Genomic DNA, 22,568 nt, shown 5'->3' with positions numbered 1-22,568 from the left:
TGTAGCATTGAAATGAGAGCAGTAATGATTTATTTAAAAAGCATATGACTGCTTTCAAGATAACTTCCAATATATTATGCACTTCTGCTTTGCCATTAGACATGTAAAGAAAATAACACTGAAAACAAGCCTCTTGAGAAAAATAATACTTTCAGAAATAGGTCCAGCAGAGACTAGCAGGCAGCTGATACTTCCATATAGGTGTTTATAACATAAGTATATATTATCTACTACTGTTTTTATGACTGTTGTAAATGCCTTGTTTTAATCATTTTTAGGCATAATATTTATATTTACATGTCTACATGTGAGTTCAAGTTCATAACAAAAAAGTCAAGAGAATATAGACATATAAAATTGCACCTTCAGACAACAACTGTTTGGTGATACAGTTAACAATTTGTTTGTATTGCAAACTGCTCAACAGACAAGAGCTCAGAAGTCAAATTATGACAAGTTGTAAGATGTGAGCGATAATATGATTCATTACCACTTGTAAAACACATCCTGTACAGTTAAAAAAGGTCATAAATAGCAACAAAACCAAATCCATAAACAAAACCAAAACCACTCTGGAAACTCTGCCCTTTCTCAAAATGTAAAATTTTCCATTATGTATAATTCCTAGAATTAAATGGATGTTGTCATTAAGGGGCTCCAGAGTATCCTAGGAACTGAGATTAAAAAAAAAAAAACATCAGAAGATAAAACTTTTGTTCACCATCAGTATGTCTCATTTGCATATCTGGATACAGAAGTGATGGTATGCAACGCAGTATTTGAAATAGAAAGTTGTATTCTTACTGGCCTTAATGTAGGATAAAGGGTAGAACTAGATCTCAGCTACATTTAGATGTTATGATTCTGAACATCTTTCTGCATTCTGAACTGTTATAAATCATTGATAAGAATAAAGAGCAGACTCTAGAAGTATATACTTTTTTCCCTCAAAAGGGATAAACAAAACAGGCAAAATGCTGGTTCACACTGAATTGTGTGAACCAGTCTCTTGAGGCTTACATAAGCTTCTATAGCACAAAACTTGGTTTGTTTTTATTAATTTGTCCCTATTTTGACTTACAAAACCAAAATGGAACCTGTCAGATGATCAGATAAAGAAGCAAAATGCAGCGGAAAAGGATAAGTAACTGCCCATTTTGATATTGTTTCCAAGTTCCAACCCATGTGCTCATTGGACTTGTTTCCTCACAAGCTTCCGCAAATTTCAAATACAATTTCAGCTTGTCCCAGTGTATGACTATCTACAACACCCAAATGGCTTGCTAACTAATGACATCCAGCAGCATCACTTTTTCTGGCTATTATAATGGGTTTACTAATATAGCTCAAGCAGCTTCCGCAAAAACTTGGTGCTGAGACCCAGCTACTGGCTCGACTAAAAAAAGCTTATTTTTGGTTGCTGAACAGATGTGGCCAAAAACCTCAACTCGCACAGTTCGATCTAGCTTAATACACACAGACACACACATCACACTATTTTGCACATGCTAAGCAACTGGCTAACTTCACAATCAGTGATCTCGGACTTGTCTAACTAGTGTAAGCTTAGTACAGAATTCAACAAGTAGGTTAGCAAAGTAGCTACAATACACTTGCTGAATGTTCAGATATAATTGGTTTAATTCTGAACATTTAGGTATGTTAGAATGTGGTTACATATCCAAAGAGAATATTACTGCAGTTAAACATCCAGTACGTAAAAGGTAAATTACAGTTTTTAACAGCACCTCTCAGGATTGTAAAGTATTGTCTTCCAAACTTTATTAGAATTTATATATTCAAGTGCAACTCCAAAGATTTTTCATTGCTGAGTAAGAATTAAGTGCTACAGAGACTAAAGGGCACTAATTTTGCATTTGTAATCAACACCCTGAGGAATGCATGAGTGCTCAAAGTTGCTTTGAACTATCCAATTGTTTTACCTCTTCATTAGAGAGCTGGGTAAGGGCTTCCTCATGGGCTAGAGAACATGAAGCTTTCGTTTCATCATCTGAATCTTTTTGCTTCTGCTCCTTTCTCTTGCTAAGCCTTTGCTGATCATCTTCTTCCTAGAAATCAGTAGTCAATAGAGAACACATATAAACAGGATTCAATTTTGCTGTAGTAGTCATGACATTATATTTTATGATAAACTAAGCTACAAAGTCGGCACTGGAAAAGATTATTTTGGTTAAAAACCCAGTATTTATCACATAAGGATTCTTTTGGTTAAAAATCTAGTGTTCATTTCAAAAGGCACCCAAACTGACTTAAATCAGAACTTACTTTTCAAGTTTAGCAACCAATTCATGTTGTAGAATAATTTTATTCAAAGACATATTACCTAGATAAAATTCTTATTATAGGGATTACCAAATAAGTAACAAAAATAGCTGTTACACTGGCTATCGTATAGAACCTGATAACTTATTTGCATCACTAACGGCCCCACTAACAGCGCATTAAACAAGAAGTGCCTTGATCACTCTAAACAATGGACTATAACATATGGAAAAAGAATCAACAGAAAGACATCATAGAACACTAAGTCATAAAGCATGTACACAATCACTTGCATAAGCTAATTTAAAATGAAGGTCTTAATTTATGCCTGAGCTAGATACTGTATTGGAAAAACCTAGAAAGAAGTGAAACTTGCTATCTTAACATCCTTAATGCAGATGTTTTGCATCATAGATGACTGTTTCTTCCTCCAAGATTAACTTCTGGATATTATTACTTTTTCATTTAACAATATTGGAAACATTACTTTTAAAGTTACTATATAAATTAATATTAAAATATTTGCACAAATGGAGAGTTTCTGTTTTAACTGTCGGCTGTTATTCAAATGAAGAATTTCTATTAAAACTGTCAGCTATCATTTTTTGAAATATTAAACACACTTAAATAACTTGTCTCCAACATGTGATTTCCATACCTGTTATATCACATTAAATCTACAGTATTTAAAGAAAAAAAAAAAGGGGGGAAAAAAAAAAAGGAAAGGGAAAGCAGCAAGTAACCTGATCCTTTTTTTTCAGTTCTTCAACTTGTCGGAGCTGCTCAGAGGTCAGAACAATTTCCATACGTTGCATGTCCCTCATCAGCAAACGCTGAGACTCCAAGAACTGGTCGTTGGCTTTTTGCCATGTGTGTTTCAACTGGTTGTGCTGTTGTCGCTCTTGTTCTAAGAGATGGCAGACTATTCAAAAATAGAAAGAGTCATTCTGAACCAGAATTTTTTTAACCTCTTTTCCAAAGAGAAGCATTTTCCATGAATAAAAGTAATCATTGCTCTAATCAAGAACAGTCAGGCTTTGTTCAACAACTATTTAGGATGAAATAAGACATTTCCTTAATTCCCAAACTTGGCTTTTGATTAGGGATGTATTACTGACAGTTTAAGATTTTCCAATTAGAAGACTAATGCCTTAACTTCATTCATGAATTCTAATAGTTTCTTTTTTTAGTGCTGGTTTCAAAGGACTGTCTTCTATGTCCCTATTTATTTCAACAGGAGGTTCCATTTTTCATTCCTCTACAGTGATTCTGTGCTGTACTGACATGCATGTACATTTATTCATCCATTCCACCACCAGGCATTCAGAATTGACATACCTCAGGGAGACATATCAATACATTGTGGAAATAATGCTCATAATTGTACACAAGTAAAAGACACAAGTAAAATCACTTTAATAAGAAGGAAACTTGCAATACTATAAGAACTTAGCAGAAATTCAATAGCATCCCTCAAGAGAATGAATGGCTCTGCTGTTTTTCTCCATCATAAATGAACTCCGCATTCAACTCTGTAAACTTTTTAAGGGCTTTCACATTTAAAAGCACTGCTTCCTCCTCCCACAATTTCTTTAAATCCAATTCAAATAAGAAATCAGAAAAGAATGAACACCTATGTTGGTTTTTTGCATCCTTAACGTGAAACCGTCAAAAGGATTGTTATTAAATAGGTACCTTCATGCAGTTCTTTCCGCAACTTCTCTGCATCTTCTTGCAGGACTGATTTTTGTGTGTTGAGAACAGCCACATACATCTCTAAGTCTGTCCTACATGACTTCTCAGCTTCCAAATAATGGTTCAGTTCTTTAACCTGAATAAAAAGAGGGAAATCTACCATCTCAGTGAGGGAACACTCTCAGGCATTTCCTTTTTGTTAGGCATTATAGTGTGGCCTGTTTGGGTAATGTACAGGTGCTGAAGGACAAGTTTATTTCTGGAAATCACAAATATTCAACTACCAGTGTGCAAGCAGTACTTGTTTTTATTTCTGAATAAATTACTCATTAGAATTCTGCTAAGTCAAACATATCAGTATATCATAGTTGTAACAGTTGGATCACAACAGCAGCGGCACTGAGCACAGAGATGGTAGAGGCAAATATCTAAGAAGAGCAGACAATGAAGCAATCCTTTAATCAGTGCTGATAAGCCAACAACTAAGCAGGATGTGGAGATGGTTCAAAATAGAGTAATAATAGTAGTCAGAAAACATGACTATGAGGCAAGCTTGAATTAAACCAGGGATGGTAAGCCTAAGAAGATAGAAAACTTGGGGAAAGACAAGAAAACACGCATTCAAACCCATGAAAGACTGCTACAAAAAGAAAGGAAAATCTGTCAAATGAAAAGTAATAACATCAAGAAAGACTGAAGAAATATACTAGGATTTTTTTCTTCTTTTTTGTTTTTTAAATAGCAAAGCTAAAGAAGAACTGGAACGAACATCCTGCAGAGATTGCAGAATCTCCGGTGAGAACCTTGTAAGATAGGGTAACATAAATACCTGTCAAACATGATGCTTGTAGAAATGGATCCCATCTTGGAGCAAGGAACGGGTTGAACGATTTCTTTATGGCACTATTCAGTTTTATAGTTTGCTGAGTCAGGAATCACAGGAGTTTTTATTTTAAAGGAAACAAAAGCCTTCAGGCAATTCCTAACTGGCTCCACAGAGCTGCTGTTCATCTTCCTCAACACAGTATGGGAGCCACAGACACCAAATCAGAGTTCAAGACAGCCCTTCGGCTTTAACTTGCCATTGATGGCAGGGACAGCTTCTCCTGCCCTAGGATACCAACTCTTCTATCTGCTAGGATTTTAGCCTTTTAAATAGAAAAATCTGACTCCCAGAGAATAGCCCTTGGGAAGGATGGAAGGTGGGAGAGGGAGAGAAGAGAAACACATTGTTTCACTAATCCAACTAAATACTCCACACTGAGAAACAAAATTACATGACTCAAGCAGATCTGAGGGATTTCATCACGATTAACAGGAAAGCCAAATATATTGCTCATTCTGCACATCAGTCCTCATACCTGTCTAGTAATACAAATCATGTAAATAATACCTCGCATTTTTATAGCGCCATAGATTAAAGTACTTTTAACAGCTTACTAAGTTTGTGCTTAAACATCTCCTTGCTAGATAGAAAATAGCAATTCTTTCCCATTAAGCTAAAAAGGGTGACTTGAAATAGGACTATCGGCAACTTCAGACAGAAGGGATAATGAAATGGAATTGACCAGAGGTAAGAATTAAGGGCCTAAGTTATTTTCTTTGGTAAGAATCACCATCTAAAGTGAGACTTCTTTAAAAACAATCCCCCAATAAACTGGAAGCATGGATAAAGTGATTATTCTCTTTTTTTTTTTCCAAGAGATGCGTGCTTGTGTTTTACTCATCCCATAGAATGACATGCTCAGATTTTAGAGGACTGACAAAGACACCAACACAATTCCTGGTCCTGAAACACTATCAATTTTACTCAGGCCTTGCCTGTAAGGAGAGAGGGAGACAAGAACAACCTATGATTTTTAAAACCAAATTCAGAAAAGTTCTAAGAAAAGTTCTAGACTACTCCTAAGAACAGAAGAAAAGATAAAAAGGAGGAAAAAAAAAAAAAAAAGCATTCTGAGAGCAAGCAAGCAAGCAAGAAGAGAAGGTTCATGTTTCCTCATCTTTCCCAAATTCATCCTGGCAATGGAAAGGAAGTATTATTTGCATCAAGAGAAAAAGCAGAACTACCTGGAGAACTATTATTCCTAGGAACATTTCAATCTCAAAACTTTGACCTATAAAGCACAAAGAATCTATGAAGAAGGAAAACACTCAAGCATGGACTCTCAATCTAGTACAATTTTTTTAGATTGTTAAATGAATTACACTGTTATCCTAAATCTCAGGCAGACCTCCAAGTTCGGATAAAAGGGGAAGGGGAAAAAAAAAAAAAAAAAAAAAAAAAGAGAGAGAGAAAGAATTCTAGCAAGTGATGAGCATCTATTTAAATGATTTAAATGAGAATACAGAAGACAAGGAAGGTATTTATTTACATGTCTTATAAAAATCCACATGGTAAGCTACTCTGCAATTTCAGCCTATTTGACTTCCCAAGATAAAATATTTGTAACAGAAGACATCTTCATTTCTGTATAAAACAGTACATTAAATGCAACTATCTTACAGTGATGTAGATATTATTTACCCTTCACAGCTGATGAGAAAGTTCAATAGGGGTTCTGACATATCTGAAGAATACAAGATTGCTAGATAAATCACTCACATTGATTTCTTGGCAGCAATGACCAGTACCCCTTTCTATGAATCTGAGATTTGCTTAAATTTTAAGATATAAAAATTCTGACGATATTGCCTCAGTTTTATGCCCAGGATTAGAAAATGAAATATAGCAGATGCTGGATGGAAGTAGATTAAAAGAATTCTGCCAAATGCAAATCTTTCTTTGCCTGCAAGCATGACAACAATCTAAAGGCCAGGCTGTTGGAGAGGTGCAAAGCAGCTATTTTTCTAGAGCTTTTTCTTTTTTATTACTAGTAGACCTGAAGCCATGGAATTTAAGCTAAGCATAGATCACACGCACACACGCGCGCGCATATGTAACACAACCCTCAAAACAGAAAGATGGGAAAACATATATAGGCCAAATATGTTATTTGAGCTACAGGAGGAAAGATGTATTGCGCATGAAGAGTTTCACAATACACCTTTTTCTCTCTTACAAAATTTGACTTTACTTATCTGCATCAAACTAGCATAATGCAAGATATAAATTAGCGTACAGTTACAATTCCACCTCACCTTTGATGCTTCTAACTCTTTTATTTTTTCTTCAGCTCCTGTCAATTTTTCCTTTAGCACTGCAATCTCTTTCTCCATAGGCATCACAACCGAACGCAGCTTCTCAGCATCTTCCTGGGCCTGAAGTTAACACAATAAATTATGAATAACACATTATCATAGTTTTCACCACAACAGCTTCCATTATCAGAGACATTTGGAGAAAATGTCTATGCCAACAATAATAGCTGACTAAACTTCCACTTTCAATACTCGCCTTATTGCTATTTATTTAGTTCAGCGGTCCTCTCTACGACAACAGGCCGATATTACTCCATTCACAAAACGTAGCTAAATTTTAAATCCATGTATGGATTAGGCCATGAATATCTGTTTTTAAAGAGAATGTTAGTAAATCTATCACTCTTGATACTTGGGAGAAAATTTACGGACCAGGCATTTCAAAATACGTACACTTTTCTGTTATTAAAGGCCTAACTTCCTGCAACTTGCTGCCACATAGCACATAAAAAAAAAAGTGTAACACAAGAACTGCATGGTGAGTTATTGGCCATTCACTTATTTACTCATGAACTTAGCAGAAAAAGGATCTGCACAGTAATGCATAGTGTAGCTTTGTTCTGTTTTGGAAGACCATTTTTCAACTTTAAATTATTACGGATGTAGCATCAGGTTTGGGTGTTACTGTACTAAATATTTCAAAACTATATACAGATAATTTATCAAAACCCCCATGATTTTTTCAAAAAGTAGTTCTGAAAAAGATCAAAGCAGGATAACAGAATGAGAAGACTGATATATGGGGGCGTTGGGGGTGGGGGGTGAAGAGAAAGAGCCAGGCAAATTTAGCAAGAATTAAAATGAGAAATAGTGTTCAGTGTTCAAATTCAGAATTGCATGTGTCAAAGAGTAGCCCTGACTTCCCCATTTCTTAAATGCTCTGGCTTTCCTTCATGGATGCACTAAAAACTTTCCAAGTGAAAGTAACAGCTCCCATAGACTCTACAACAGCAAGCAGAATACCTAAATATTCACCACAGTAAAATTCTTCAAGCCATGAAGAATTTAAGCAACCTAATTTGGTTTGTTTTATGTATGAAGGCTCAGAATGCTCAATTGTTCTCTGTCTTCTACTGGAGGAACTCAGCAGGGGAGGGAAGGCAGAGAACCATGTCCCAAAGCCGAAGTTTCAAAAGATGACACTTTTCCTAACCTGATCAGCAAAGACAGCCGCTAAAAGATAACATTCATGTCTTGTTTTAAATCTAGACTAGAATGCAGGTCCTAGGGACTACTCATTTGACTTTCAGTTTCTGGTAAGCTTATTGACAACTGTATTCTGAGCAAGACTTTCAGGAAGAAAAATAGACAATATTTTTAACCATTGAAGCTTTCTAAACTTAAAATTAATACACAAAATAAAATAATGTTGCAATACCTGTCAATTATACAAATGCTACCAGGAGCTTAGGCTCTAAAAAGCTTTAAAGAAAACTCTATAGACCAAACAAAATTACATTTCTTCATGTTTCATTCACTTCTGCTACATTTTGCCACTGCTAGTTTGCTTGTCCAAAGAGTACAAATAAAATCAGTGAGGAAAGCGAGGGACATCACATGATGCAGTGAATTAAATACCAGGGACATGTGATGGTGTCACATGTACATACATACCCTGTCACTTGCAGCCAGCAACTCATCAGTCACATTTTTTGAACAGATGGGAGCAGGAGTTCAACTTCAAAGATTGCTTTATATTTTATTTATTGTATCAGTTCTATTCATTTAATGTTACCTATAGCTGGCTCATATGGACTAAAGATAGCCCAACATTTTTAAGACTGTTGAATAAGCTTTTTCCTAATTATTCATGATAACTGCAGGAATATTTCATCACCAGTCTGATTTCACACGGTTCAACACTGAATATAGAGCAACAAATGCATCCATGTTGGAACCAACCAGTTCAGAGGAATAGAAAGTTCTCTGAAAGCAAAATCATACTTGTTGAACAGCAATCAACTGGAAAGACAAAACTGTATCAAATCCCACCTGACAGAAAAATTGCTCTAGCTTTTACTGCTTGGTAAACAGAGCTGAAGTTTGACACTATGGTTGCAACATATTGCAAATGTTTCCTTTAAAAAAAAGGGCCAGAGGGGGAGGTTGAGGGGGTAAGGATCCATATTAAAGATCAGTATGATACTGAACTAAACACTCAGAATTAGCCTTTATCTGCTAACAAAATGAGTGCTGGTCACTGGGTCCACCTTTGAAGTTAAAGTATAATTACCAAGATGCCCAAATTGAGGTTGAAGTTCCCACTCAAACTTTTAATGAAATATCTATCCTGTCGAAAAGTGCTACATAACGATACTGTCACATGTGGCAAGAGGTGCCACAGCATCACATTTCCTGTATTAAAAGGCATTATTCAGACTCTTCCAGAGGTGTGATCCTTAAAATGTTTATTTCCTTCAAACTTTTTGCCAAACTAATTTGACTGCCAAAGACCAAGGTTTTACACCTTATCAGCTTGTATTTGCTCGTGAGCTAATTAAAAACAAAGCACCCAAACCACTTCTGCCCCAGCAAAACCTGCTTCCCCCAGCACAGCAGCTGAAGAACACGCTGCAAGGGATCTGCAGATTACAGCGTGAAGATGACACCACAGAGAGAACATGCTAAAAATGAGTCCAAGCCACCACACAAAACATTGCATTGCTAGCCTGAATGTCCTTTACTGTTACTCTAACCAACATTTTCAGAATAAAAACCTGGCTAGAGAAATCTCAGGCATTACTGTACCTGAATTTGTTCCTTAAAACCAAGACAAGCAGAAAACACAGACACAATTTGAGAATCTCTCTTTAAAGTAGAAGTAAACCATTCAAAGTTCCTCTAAATGTATTCCGCTGTTCTTTATCATTACCTACAAAAGCAGCTTACTGTACATCAGATGTTATGGCCAACTCTGTCACAGAAATCAGGTTACTCCCCCCTTCCAATTTCCCCTCTTCTGACTAGTAAGCACACTTCATAACAGGTGGTTTGTCCTTTCTTGCTCCCTCTATATGCAAAATAACCTGTTCTGCAGATTTCTGCTACTCAGAGTTTGACACAACTGTGCTAAGAGGAGTCTTTATAGTCATCACAGTTCCAATAGCAAACCAGGTCATTTCCTGAATGGAAAATGAGGTCTGAATAAAAAGGGACTAGCCGAATTTTGCCAGTGGGCAGGACTGATTCCCACCAAGTCATTGTCCAGAGAGAGCCCAGTCATTCCCAAGCAGAGAACTTGCATGGAAGTACATGCTGCTATGGCTAGACTGCTTTTAGCATCTGTGATAACAAAAAACCCAAAACCTATCTGGTATTACAATGCAACAGGAAGATAAAGAGATTTTTACAAATCACCAATACATTTTCTGAAAGATGAATCACTAGGTAAGCATGCTTATCATTAGAACAAAGTATTTACCTTTTTTTAGTTGGGAAGGGAGATTTATAGAATACCCACAAAGTTTTCAGCACAGATTTCTTAGAAATCATTGCTTTATGATAAAAATCACAGAACACACAAGTTTTCTACAGAGATTTGGCAATTTGCAACTTGAAATATATTTACATGGAAAAGCAAAACAGCTGCTTGAAGACAAGTGCATGTGTTCCACCAGACACACTCTTTCTGACAAGAGGATGCTCAAGAATGCCAAATGCCAGGTTTGCAGGCTAGACTTGGATACCTCTGGCGACGTAGTCACAGTCTAGTAAATACAGCTCAAAATAATATGCTTATCAAAACATTACCCACCCGCTCTAAGAGCTCCCAAACCAGGATAAATAATATGCACACTGGAATCCTGATAAGCACACATACCAAAACTGTACAGTCAACCAAATAAATAAACTTTAAATTCAAAGACATATTTACAGAATTTGGAGCAACATTTGTTATCTACCCCTCATCTCTTTCAGAGGAAAAAGTATGCAGACAACAAGCATAATCGTTAGCAATTACGTGGACACAGTATCAAATTTCACTGATTTTCTTTGTAGTTTAAAATGGATTCTATAGCCAAATTGAACACAACTGAACTGAGATACTATCCAGTCAAGAGAGCCAAGAAGGTTAGCGTCCTGGACTGAAACATATGGCTTGTAATCTTTTCTCTTCTCCGTCCATTCTTCTCACCTCACCTCTCATTGAGAATGCTAGACAATGGTATGGTTTTCTGCTAGTTTTAAGAAATGTGATATATTATATGCTGGTACAGCATCTACTTACAACCCAGAGAGCAAAGTACTTTTTTTCTTTTTCACTCCTTTGAGATGTTTGGAGATTCCTTAGAACTGGCTAGAAGATTAAGATATTTTTTTAAAACTTTCCAAGTTTATGCCTTAAAAGTAAAATAAATCCATCCTTACAATGGAGCATATAAAGATGGAGGACAAATACAACATTGTCGTCTGGAAATGCCATTTTGCATAAGGAATTGATCACAAGTCTTCAAACAGCACACCCCAACTGATCAAGAAAACTCCTCCTTTCACACTGACTGCTGAGGCACGAATATTCATTATTTTGCTAGCCAAGCACAGCTTTACATGAGCTTGGGATTTGCTCGTTTGTTTTTAGGTAAAACTGAACATCCTTTTCCTAATTGTGGTCTACTACTTAGTCTCCTTGAGGAAAAAACTCACAGGTTTGATGGCAAAGAAGATTAAAAAACCCATGCAAAGCAGTTTAAGCAATTATTTCAAGCCGCACTCTGAAGACCGCATTTCCCCCTCCCCCTCCTATTACATAAAGTACATGTTCCTCTGCTTTACAGGCCTATAAAGCTTTCCAAGCTCATATTAATCAGAGATTAATAAACCAATCACCTTGTCCTTTAGGATCACAAGGGATATTTATTTCCCTTTTAAAGGAGTATAGTTGAAAATGCTATTTATCTGCTATACTAAACTTCTAAATGCTAACTTGCACATAGTAAAGCCACTAAGCGTAGGTGAGCTGCACTGTCATTTGAGCTACTTGCAACTTCAACTGTTACATGATCAGTACATTCAGATTAAAAAAATAAAAGGGCTGAGATTTTAGTTATTGCAAAGACTCTCTCAGTCAAGAGAGATCGCTTTCCGAAAATTCTTATTGGCAGTTTGTTGGTAATGCGCTGCCGGGACTTCTGCACTATGAACTCTGCATCTTCTGGGTTGTTTCTACAAGATTCACCACACTGATTCAATTTTGAACCTTCCTTCCAGCTTCGACCAAAGTCTTTTTTCTCTTAATAGGGCTAAAACCTTCTCTTAAAAACAGTTTATGTCTTAAAACTCCAGTGGCAGTAATTCTGTAGTCAGAACATTGGCAAATAGGCTTTACTATGACTCCTACCTTTATAAATCAGGAGTATATGAAGAGCAGTCTAACTGAATACCAAACAGCAGTTATGCAACTGCAACTAGCAACATTCAAGAATCTCTTTACAAGTCTCAGGAAAAGAATTCCAATTTGCAACACTATACTGATTGCTTGTTACAACATAGTAAAAATAGGTAAAATACTTATTATTTGGAATGTCTGTGATATGCAATACTGCATTTCTTCTGTTGACAGCAAGCAGAAACAAGGAAATGCAGTGATGTGGCAGATTATCAGATGTTAGTCTATTCTTTTATCGAATATAGGATCATTTATTACACTAAAATTGTCTTAGAATACCGTGAAGACTACTGTAAGCCTGCTGAGAAGACAAATGCACTTAAATGCAAGTTTTTACAATATGATAAACAAGATTTTAAAACATTCATCTGTTACAACAGATTCAGTTTCCCTCCTGCCTGAAAGAGAAATACACCAAATCTTCAAACTCAAAAAAAAAAAAAAATCCAAACTGAACACAAGGCACCTCAATCTACTTCTATAAACTCTTCTAAGTCACAGATCTTTGATCAACAACAAAATCTTTCCAAGCTCCAGGGCAAATATCTTTCATCATCTAGAGCCTGTTGTTTTGTGACAGCAAGGTTCTGTATTTCCTAGGAAGCCAGTAGTACTGTGTTGCACAAACATGGCTTACCTTAAAGAAAGACGAAAGACATTTTAGATACAGTGCCCATTAAAAACCTCAAAAGAAGTTTGTAAGATCTGAGAAAAGGAATAAAGGTGCAGAAGTGTAAAGGAAACTATAAATCTGCAGTCAATCCAGAAAAATCTAAAAGGGGCTTTACTTGAGCTCATTTGACGTTATGACAAGAGACTTCACAAGGCCTCCTGCTTTTACAAGCTGAAGGCCAAACCTTACCATCTTCTCAGGTGCAATCCTCTTACTGAATCCACATAATCAGGTACAATACCTTTATGGAGTCAAATGCAGGATTAGGTCATGATGACTTCCATGAACAAAGAGCTGAAAGTTGGCAGAATGAGGCTATGTGTATTTCTGAGGAATTATAGCAGGCCGTAGAAATGAACTCATGCATAACAACACAAGTGTATCTTGAAACAGAAATTGAAGAACTAGATTTCGATGTACCTTTTTCATTTCATTTTCTAGGTTTTCTTCCTCTTGACCTTCAGACAATCGCCTTCTTAACTCAGCTATTTCACGTTCCACATTTTCTCGATATTGATTCCACTGAGCTCGCTCTTGCTCCAACCTGTGATGATACTGGAGCTCATAGTCACGAACAGTCTCTACAAAACAGCATTTTCGAAACTTATTTTCCATGTAAGTTAAAAAACAGAGCTTTAGCAACTCCATCTCTAACCAGTCAGTGATTTATCATAATTGATCAAAACTAGGACAACAGTGAACTCTTCCTTCCTCTCTCTTCCCTTTGACTCTTCTCCCAAAACCCAACTACATTAAGCAAAACATCCAAAGGAACTGCATCTCAATTTGTACCATCACTAGAACACAGACAAACAAGCCCCCAAACCATCTAACTCCTAATTTCAAAATAACGTACATGTCTAACATCCTATTTGGCAGCATATTTTGTACCTCCAAGCACATACAAACTTCCAAAACCCTACTTATCTACTCCAAAACGCAAAGGAACTAGAACTTCTCACATAGCTTTCATTTCCCTATTATTACTACTACCCCTTCAGGTAAGGGGCTGTCTTTGTTTACATATAGACAGCAGCTGGCACAACTGAGCCTTCATCTAGCTTCATGTATCTCTGTAGATCATAAATAAACAGAAATTTGTGTACTGAATATACATGAAGATTTGTCTTCTCTGGGGGAAAAGCATAATCAGGTGATGGAAAAACTCCTGCCAGCCAACAGGCTGTGGGCTCAGGATACTGTGAATCCTGTTTGCGAACCTTTAAGAAAACAGCCAGTTATGGCAACAGTTTGTCCCCAGTTTACATCCTGCATGTTGTTCCTTGCACATAGTTTGTCTCAGAAACATCAACAGCTGTGCGACATGCAAACATAACAAATATTATCTCAGAACTATAAAGAAGACAAAAAAAAAAAAAGACCCACAACCGATGCATGTTCAGTCACTAGCCTGAGGAAAAGTCCATGTGATGGTACTGGAGGGACACTGAACTGTCTGACAGCAGAACTATGTTTACACAGAAGAAAAGAGAATCATGCTGTCAGTCTAAAGCTGTTTTCAGACTTGTCAAATTACATGCATTATACTCATCTTCATGGAAGGATGAAGTATCACAAAAATGCTTTGCATATATGTGGGAGCTCCCATTTCCAAGATTCCTTCTAAATTCTATCCTCATATTAACAGAAAAGAATCACCAAGCTCCTTTTCACAAACTTAGGAACTACACTTCATCCGTCACTTCTGTAGCCCAGTTTTGCCAAGCCATGAAAAGCAGCTATCCATATCCTGTGCAAGGGCAGGCACAAATCACTAAACGCATACTAAAGAGGTGTCTGATCTTAGTGGTAGCAGCTTGCCAGGTTGTTACCTTTCATAATAGCTTGTAGTGAAGCTACTTCTTCTTGCCACTGTCTCTTCACCTCATCGATAGCTTCCTGCTTTGTATTCTCAGATACAGTAGCTATAGCTTTGATGTTCTCCATTTCAGCATGGGCTTCCATCAGCTGGGTCCGCAGTTGTCCCAGATCATCCTGGGCTGCTTGGAGCACTGCATTTTGTCTTTTCAGGTCCTCTGAAAAGAAGTATTATTTACATTTAGCTTGATTAATAAATTCAATCTGTACTTCAATCAAAGTATCCATTGTTGCTATGGCAAAGAACAGTGCTCTAACAACTGGGTGAAGGAAGCACTGATATTAAAGCATCTACCCATAACAACCGAACAAATGTTAGCAGGTATCTTTAGGGAATATTATTTCTTGACTTTGCTTGCCCTTGCCTTTTATTAAAAAAGTACCTTCTCATGGATGCAGCCACAAAGCAGACACTGTAGATATAACCTATGAATCGATATACCTGATGAAAGTGAACTGTGCTTTTAATTAGTTTGTTATTATTTAACTCATTCTGGTAAAGAATCTGGAACAGATAAGAACAGACAGGAAGCCAGTTCTTCCCCCATTTTTGGCACCAACTTGGTCCTGAATTTGGATAGAACACTTCCTTGAACAGAAACACTCTGTGACCACTACATGGAGCCCATGTAAGAAAACTATGCAGCCTAATTTGCTCTTTACCATGGCTTTGCTAAAACTGAGCTTCTACTAAAAAAAGGGATACATTCAATGGAACATCCACTACTTCTCTAATTGTTGCAACTATAAACAGAAATTAAACCAATTTTACATTATCCTCCTGAGTTTTCAGTTAATCTGAAGCAAAAAGCTCTGGAAGATATATATATATTATACAATTAATTCCAAAAGCACTAACACAAAATATAGTTTTATGCCCACATAGCTTATTTCAGTGGCAATCACTTTTAGCAGAAACGTCTGGCCAGTGTACAACAAACACCAAGCTATCTCCATGTATTTCCCTCAATACCAAAAAGCTTAATCAATCCTGGTGCCCAACACTTTACCCCTTGATAGAGAATATGGAACCCAGAACTAATCGGGTACTCAAAAGGGCATTAATCCTCATGTAAAAAAAAACAAGATCCTGTGGCATTTATATAACTTAGTTCTCAAATGACAGTATTAAGGATGGGTTGCAACAGTCCCAATGTACATTTAGGAAAGGCTCTTGGAGAACAGGGAGGGCAAAAAAGCTTTGGCGGGGGTGGGGGGGGGGGAGAGAAAAGAAAAGTAATTGCTTGTATATTCTCCTCTGGTATCCTTTCACTTCAGTACATGTGAAACCTGGATATTTTTTTTTTTCCCCTCATCACTATTTATATTTTCTATTTTTCAACTGTTCTGAAAAGGGAGAATTATTGCTGATCTCATCAGTAGTGTCTTGTATCTTAAATTTCCTTTCATCCAGCTTCTAGAAATACAAAGAAACAGGCCTTCTGTATGATCTGATCTTCATTATGCCTGTTGTATTTCTGCCCTTATAAGCTTATAGAAGCAGCTGCAGTCTTAATGCATTATTTTTTGGCTCTACTTTCATATGTTAAGGACAGGAAAATCATCAGGATTAGAAATAAATCAATTTTGCTCTCAGAACAAGAGCTATCTCTACTCTCCAAATCTTCATCAGATATTTGAGCTCATATGGTTCGAATTTTCCTATAAAGAATGTTATTGAAATAGATGCCCTTGGCTGGTATTAAAACTTTTATAATGTTTGTCTGCTTACATTCTACCTCAGATGGAAATTTAAGACAAATTAATACTACATAAAAAAAGCTAGCCACAAAGTGCAAACAGCACACTATCTAGACTATGCCTTTCCACTTACCAGATCAGCTGCTGTTCAGAGAGAACAAGCACACCATGACTTCAGAAAGTTAGAATTAAAACTCAGTGGCGGTGTTTCTGAGTGTACATCAAGTTGCTCTGCTAACTTCTAACCAGGCAGGCAAATCTTTAAATTTAATTCTAAAAATTCATTCTAGGAAGCTAAATAGCCACCTACTGAATTTTACTCTCTGCTTGTCTCTTCTGTTATTATATCTGTTTAAAAGACTACTGTCATTTTTCCATTTTTGGCAAATCAGACAACAACGGCTTAACCCACTAGCCACGCTGAATATGCAGTCAACTATCCCAGCAGAAAACCCCCTTAAATCCTAATTATCCTTAACTAAAAAAAAAAGCATGTGGTGTGCATGGGTAAATGGGGAGTAGTAGTTGGCATTACAAAGGTTATTCTTCATATGGGGATTAACTGAAGATGAAGTTTTATAAACTTCAGAATAATTCCAAGAATTGAGAACTTACCTTCCTTAGCCAAGTATAACTCCTTAAATTTTGCTCTCTTTTGATTAAATTCTTGCTCAAGTTGCTGCTTTGTGCGCAGAAATTCTGCATTGACCTTTTCCAATTCTGCTACTCGCTGTAGAAGAGCAACTAAAAATAAAACAGAAGATAAGGTATGTCACTAACAGTGAAGGCATCCCATTCTGCAAGTTTGAGGTTTGGGGCTTATTCTTTTAAAAATATCTTTACTCATTAGCTCAGATGTTGCCCCATGATATACCAGGGCAACTAGTGAGAGTCCTTTAAGCAACAAAGGAAGATAAGTTTTCTAGACTGTAGCACCAAATTGTAATTAGACAACTTCACAGCACTAGAGGTGCATGTGGCAGGGAATTCCGTAGAAAACAATCAATTTCTCAAAGAAAACCACAATTTTCTATATACAATGAAGGAAGAAACGGAAAAAAACCAGCACCAGAATTATTTCTATTGGTGCTTCTTTCCAAAAGACTGGGAATTTAGTCACGAGGCACAGGAACAGTGTCTGAAGGCTGAGCAACAAAGCTCCAAGTTCTCAAAGGCTATGGTCAAAGAAAACAAAGTGACAGCTGCTCAGCTAACAACTAAAGCACAGAAAAACCCTGTAAGCTAAAAATTAGATGCCATTATCTTTCCCGTCTTCAGTTCTGCATGTTCACCAAAAGAAGGTAAAGCAGACTACAGAGAAGTTTGCCAGAAGATGGCCACAATCTATAGAGAAATAACTGATCATAAGATCAAACTCTCCTCGTTTCCAGCAGGTAAAAATCCTCAAGGGCGCACACACATCACACTATTTTCCAGTATTTACCACATTAGCAGTTGATCTGGTGGTGCAACAAAAGAGGGAACTGTAGGAAGTCCACAAAGCACCTAAAGATTGTTACTATATGGTTATTATTGGAAAAAACACAATACCATTGTATGATGCTATAAAGATCATGTAATATTCACCTTCAAGTGCAATCTTAACTTCTCTGCACCTCAAGAAGTATAGGTCTGGTTTAGGTGCCAGACAGCTTCATATTGCACACCTCAGAATTCAAATATGAAACAGAAACAAAAGACAGATGAGCTAGAACAAAATCCATCTCCATGCTGCAATGCACTGGGCAAATAATGTTTCTCTACACAATTCTCTATCTGTTCTGCAAAAGCATTTTATGGACATGTTCCAACTGTTATGCAAAGCTGAATCACTTCTTTTCAGTTATAGCCTCTATACAGCACAGACTAGATACATACAATATTGATCCATCAGAAGTGCTTACTTATCACACCCAACCCGCTTCCCACCAAAAGCAAGTAGTGAAAACACAGTACAAAGGCTACATGACTTCAGCAGCAAACATTTATCCTTACAAACAGCTGGAATCAGATCTAGAGCTTACAGTGGTAAAACACCAGATGGTCCATGCCATTGAGATTGGGTGAGTTATATTTCTTTTTAGTACCAGATGACTTAGAGTACGAGCAGACACAAACAAAAGGACCTTTTAAAAGCACAGGTATGTTTTACTGATTGCTGATTATGAGGGCTTATGGTGTTACAAAATACAGCACTTAATCTGTTCAACTCTATGTCAGATAAAAGGTATATGCAGATACAGGACGAAAGAAATGTTTATGTTGCTTTTTTATTGAAAACCTCATTTTGTTTTTTTATCACCTTACATATCAACACATCAGTTTTTCTGGCCGGCAACCCATACCTGGATAGTGCAAAGCCAACTGCACAGGACTATTCTCAGAAAACAAAGGGAACCTGTAGCAAAGACAACATGCTGAGTGCAAAGCTTTAAGTGAGTTAGGAAAGCAGCTGGATCAAAACCAGGAAAGAAATAGCACACATGAAGCCAGGCCCAGGTAGCGAAACTCTTCCTAAGGCTCAAGAGTCGCCTTTGATGTCTTGCTGAAGTCTTCCAAAGGGAAAGGGTTTCCCTACATTTCCACTCCCCGCTGACTTCTGAGAGAGGGTGATGCTGCCAGCAAAGCTGCTTCCCGCAGCCCGGGGGGAGAGGAGCTCGCTTGCTGGCCCTGGCCAGGGCCCCTGTGCAGCAACGCCTGCTTCACACCTCTGAGGAACGAAAAGCGATGCTTGGCTCTAAGGAGGTGGTTTTGATCTCACAGTTTCAGCTCTTGAAAGGAAACTATTAGAGGCACTAAAGCCTAAGTGAGCTGTAAGCCTCGGTTAAGGGCAGGTCGCTAAGCCCCACAGGTCCAGCCAGGCAGCTCTGCATCTGCAGTTACCGGCCAGGAGGCCTGAAGCCACACGCACACATTCAAATCAAAACAAGGAGGAATCTGGACATTGCTCACCTTACAAACACTGTTTGACAGCCATACAAAAAAATGTTTAATTCTAAAATTACTAATTCTGAAAGTTAACAAATCAACTGCAGACATCAGTCAACACCCCCCCGCCAAGACTCAAGCACTCCTTGTTTACTTGTTTCCCTTTCCATCTTTCTTTTGCAGAGAGACAGTAGCAGCTGTGCTACTGCTCTCATCAGAAAGCTGTTGTGCAAAGCAACCCAGTCGTATTTCTTCTAGAGGTGAGAGGTGCTTCTGCTGAGGATGGAAGGACGAGAGATCACCACAAGAGCAGAAAGTTCAAGCGCTTTAAGCTGGAGAAACAACAGACTCACCCTTTTAAAATCCTCTGGCCCAAACAGAAAGAGGGATGGCAGAGTCACCAAGCAGGAAATGCAATTTAAATATTTACAACTTTACAGTATTCACCCTTTCTGCAGCCTGGCGGTTATAAGTAAAAAATAATAAATAAATAAATAATCAACCCCCACCACAACAGAGCTCTGGCAGCTGTCAGGACCAGCTGTAGGCATTCAAAAAAATGAGCAGTTTAAGATCTCAACTGCAAGTCATGCATCACTGCAACTGTGCATTAACATCATTCTTTCTATTCAGATACTAAGCTTAAAATGTTTTTACCACCTGTGCTATGTATATGGCTCAGGACAGACCTTAGCATATCCACACTGCAGTGATAGAAGGCACATGAACTTGAGGACAATAAGCTATGCAACACATCAACCCCCTAAAACGCAGGTGCATAAAAAGTAAATGCAAAAGAAGGTTTATTTTCTAAGACAGCATGACAACTACCTCCTTTCTACTAAGTGTAAGTGATTCAGTTTACAAAAAAATTATTTTCTTCTCTGGGGGTATGATTTGTATGATAGCCATACAGACACTCCACCTTCCAAAATGAAAGCGTGACCCCAAATCTGAACTGCCTGATGCAGGTACCCACCGGCTACGTGACACAGATTAAAGTCCGCCTGGACATGCACTGAAGTCAATGGCAGGAAATGGACTCATTCATAGATTTTCAGTTGGGCCTCTATCATTTATAGCTAGCTTCTTGCTCTGAATTTAGGTCCAACTCACCCAGGTCTGTAACAGAGCTGAAAAAGAAAACTTTTTATTTGTCATCATAGGCTATCAACTTAAAAAAAAAAAAAATCCCCAAACCAAAACATATATTTTGCGGTGACAGTATTCATTAATTTGCCAGATTCACTGTCCCTGTGCTCCTGTTTCCATGCACAGAAATGCAGCTATCAATGTTTAACAACACCGATGAAATATATAGTAAACAAAGCCCGATAGATGGTGAGTTCTGCTGGAGCTACGCCTGACTGAAATCAGATCTTGTGTTACACATGAGATGAGAACAGGCACAGAACATGCTGTATTTCTTAAGAGCAGTAGTGTGGAAGAGCTAATTCTCTAATTAGGGCCCTAACTCATCAAGAAACAAACAAAAACCCTGAAGACCCATTTTGTTAACTCCTGAAATAGCACTGAGAAGAATTTAAATTAAAATTGATATGCCAAACTGAAAAACAAACAAGAAGTCCCTTTGGCCAACAATTTATTAGCTGTAAATCACACTTTTTTCCCCAGCATATTAGGGCAAATAGACTACTGATGACACAGTTAAGACATGCCAATTAAGTTACTAGCTTTGTTTCTAATGAACAACACAGATTTTGCAGACACTTCAGGTCAGATGCAGGGATCACAATCTCCCTGTTTAACACTAACTTTATAGCAAAGTACAGCGCATGCTATTATGTGGCTTAACCAGGTAGAAGAATTCAAAAGAAGGGCAGCAAAATTCATTTCAGAGTGGAGTCATCAATTTACAGAGGAACCGTGAAATTATTGGAGTACACAAAGAAAAACTCTAGTGAAAAATATATAACTTTCTCTTAACCCACTACACAGCAAAATTTCAATTAAAGGAAAACACAGGAACAAACATACATTTCTTATTGGCTAATTACTTAAATGCTGTTCCATAGATCAGCTCCCAAAAGGATTAAATTTTATGTATGACAAAGTTTCCAGTTACACAAACATGTAGTGACCATTCCAGAACTAAGACAGACAAAGCTGATTATCAATAAGACTATTTTTGAGTACTAGGTCTATTTATAAAATTAATGCCACAAAGCTTTCTACTTGATATTTAAAGTGTCAAACATGACATCAAAAGTTCAGTCCTACATAGCTGAAATATGAAAAACAGATCAGAAAAAACACCCCTATATATACAATAAACTTTCTGGAGACAAAAAAAACCAAAACCCACTTCTGTCATACTTCTGTCATTTTCCACCTCTTTCTTTTCCTGTCATGATTGCTTGAGACAGAAGTAAGGAGAAATAAAAATATATGGCTACCCATTTTTCTTCATGCTTATTTCCTAAGAGTACTAATTTTCATCTATCATGACATCACATTGGAACAACAATTACATTACTATATAAATTTTTAATCTAAGAGTCTGCCATTAGGACGTGTATTTAGACTGCAAAAAGCTTTTCTTTATTTTCTTCAAAAAGGATTTAAAAAAACCAAAACCAACAAAACAACCCCCCAAACTCCCACATTCTTAAAATACACTCCAATACAGTTGTTCTGTAACAGGCACCCTGAAGTAAAGGAATGGATTATGGTTCTTTTAATAAGCACATCAAACAGAAATAATTCCTGACTTATGAAATGGAGGTTGCTTCATTTCCAAGGAACAAAATTCGCCCTTACACACAGATATTCAGCAGCAGCAGACCAAACTGAAGAAAAAAA

The 22,568-nt window shown here is 37.2% G+C and overlaps 1 protein-coding gene across 1 annotated transcript in view; it reads right to left on the bottom strand.

Moving 5' to 3' along the window:
* Nucleotides 1–22,568, bottom strand: part of RABEP1 (rabaptin, RAB GTPase binding effector protein 1) — a 53,608-nt gene that overhangs the window by 16,948 nt on the left and 14,092 nt on the right. The window contains exons 2-8 of the mRNA XM_052802866.1: nucleotides 17,433–17,561; nucleotides 15,071–15,274; nucleotides 13,659–13,819; nucleotides 7,120–7,239; nucleotides 3,979–4,114; nucleotides 3,027–3,205; nucleotides 1,944–2,069 (exon numbers count right to left, since the gene is read on the bottom strand). Of these exons, the coding sequence (XP_052658826.1) occupies nucleotides 1,944–2,069; nucleotides 3,027–3,205; nucleotides 3,979–4,114; nucleotides 7,120–7,239; nucleotides 13,659–13,819; nucleotides 15,071–15,274; nucleotides 17,433–17,561 (1,055 nt within the window). The remainder of the gene's footprint in view (nucleotides 1–1,943; nucleotides 2,070–3,026; nucleotides 3,206–3,978; nucleotides 4,115–7,119; nucleotides 7,240–13,658; nucleotides 13,820–15,070; nucleotides 15,275–17,432; nucleotides 17,562–22,568) is intronic.

This window comes from Harpia harpyja, chromosome 12, assembly GCF_026419915.1.
Source record: "Harpia harpyja isolate bHarHar1 chromosome 12, bHarHar1 primary haplotype, whole genome shotgun sequence".
NCBI classification, from domain to species: domain Eukaryota; kingdom Metazoa; phylum Chordata; class Aves; order Accipitriformes; family Accipitridae; genus Harpia; species Harpia harpyja.
This window is presented reverse-complemented; position numbering and strand designations above follow the sequence as displayed.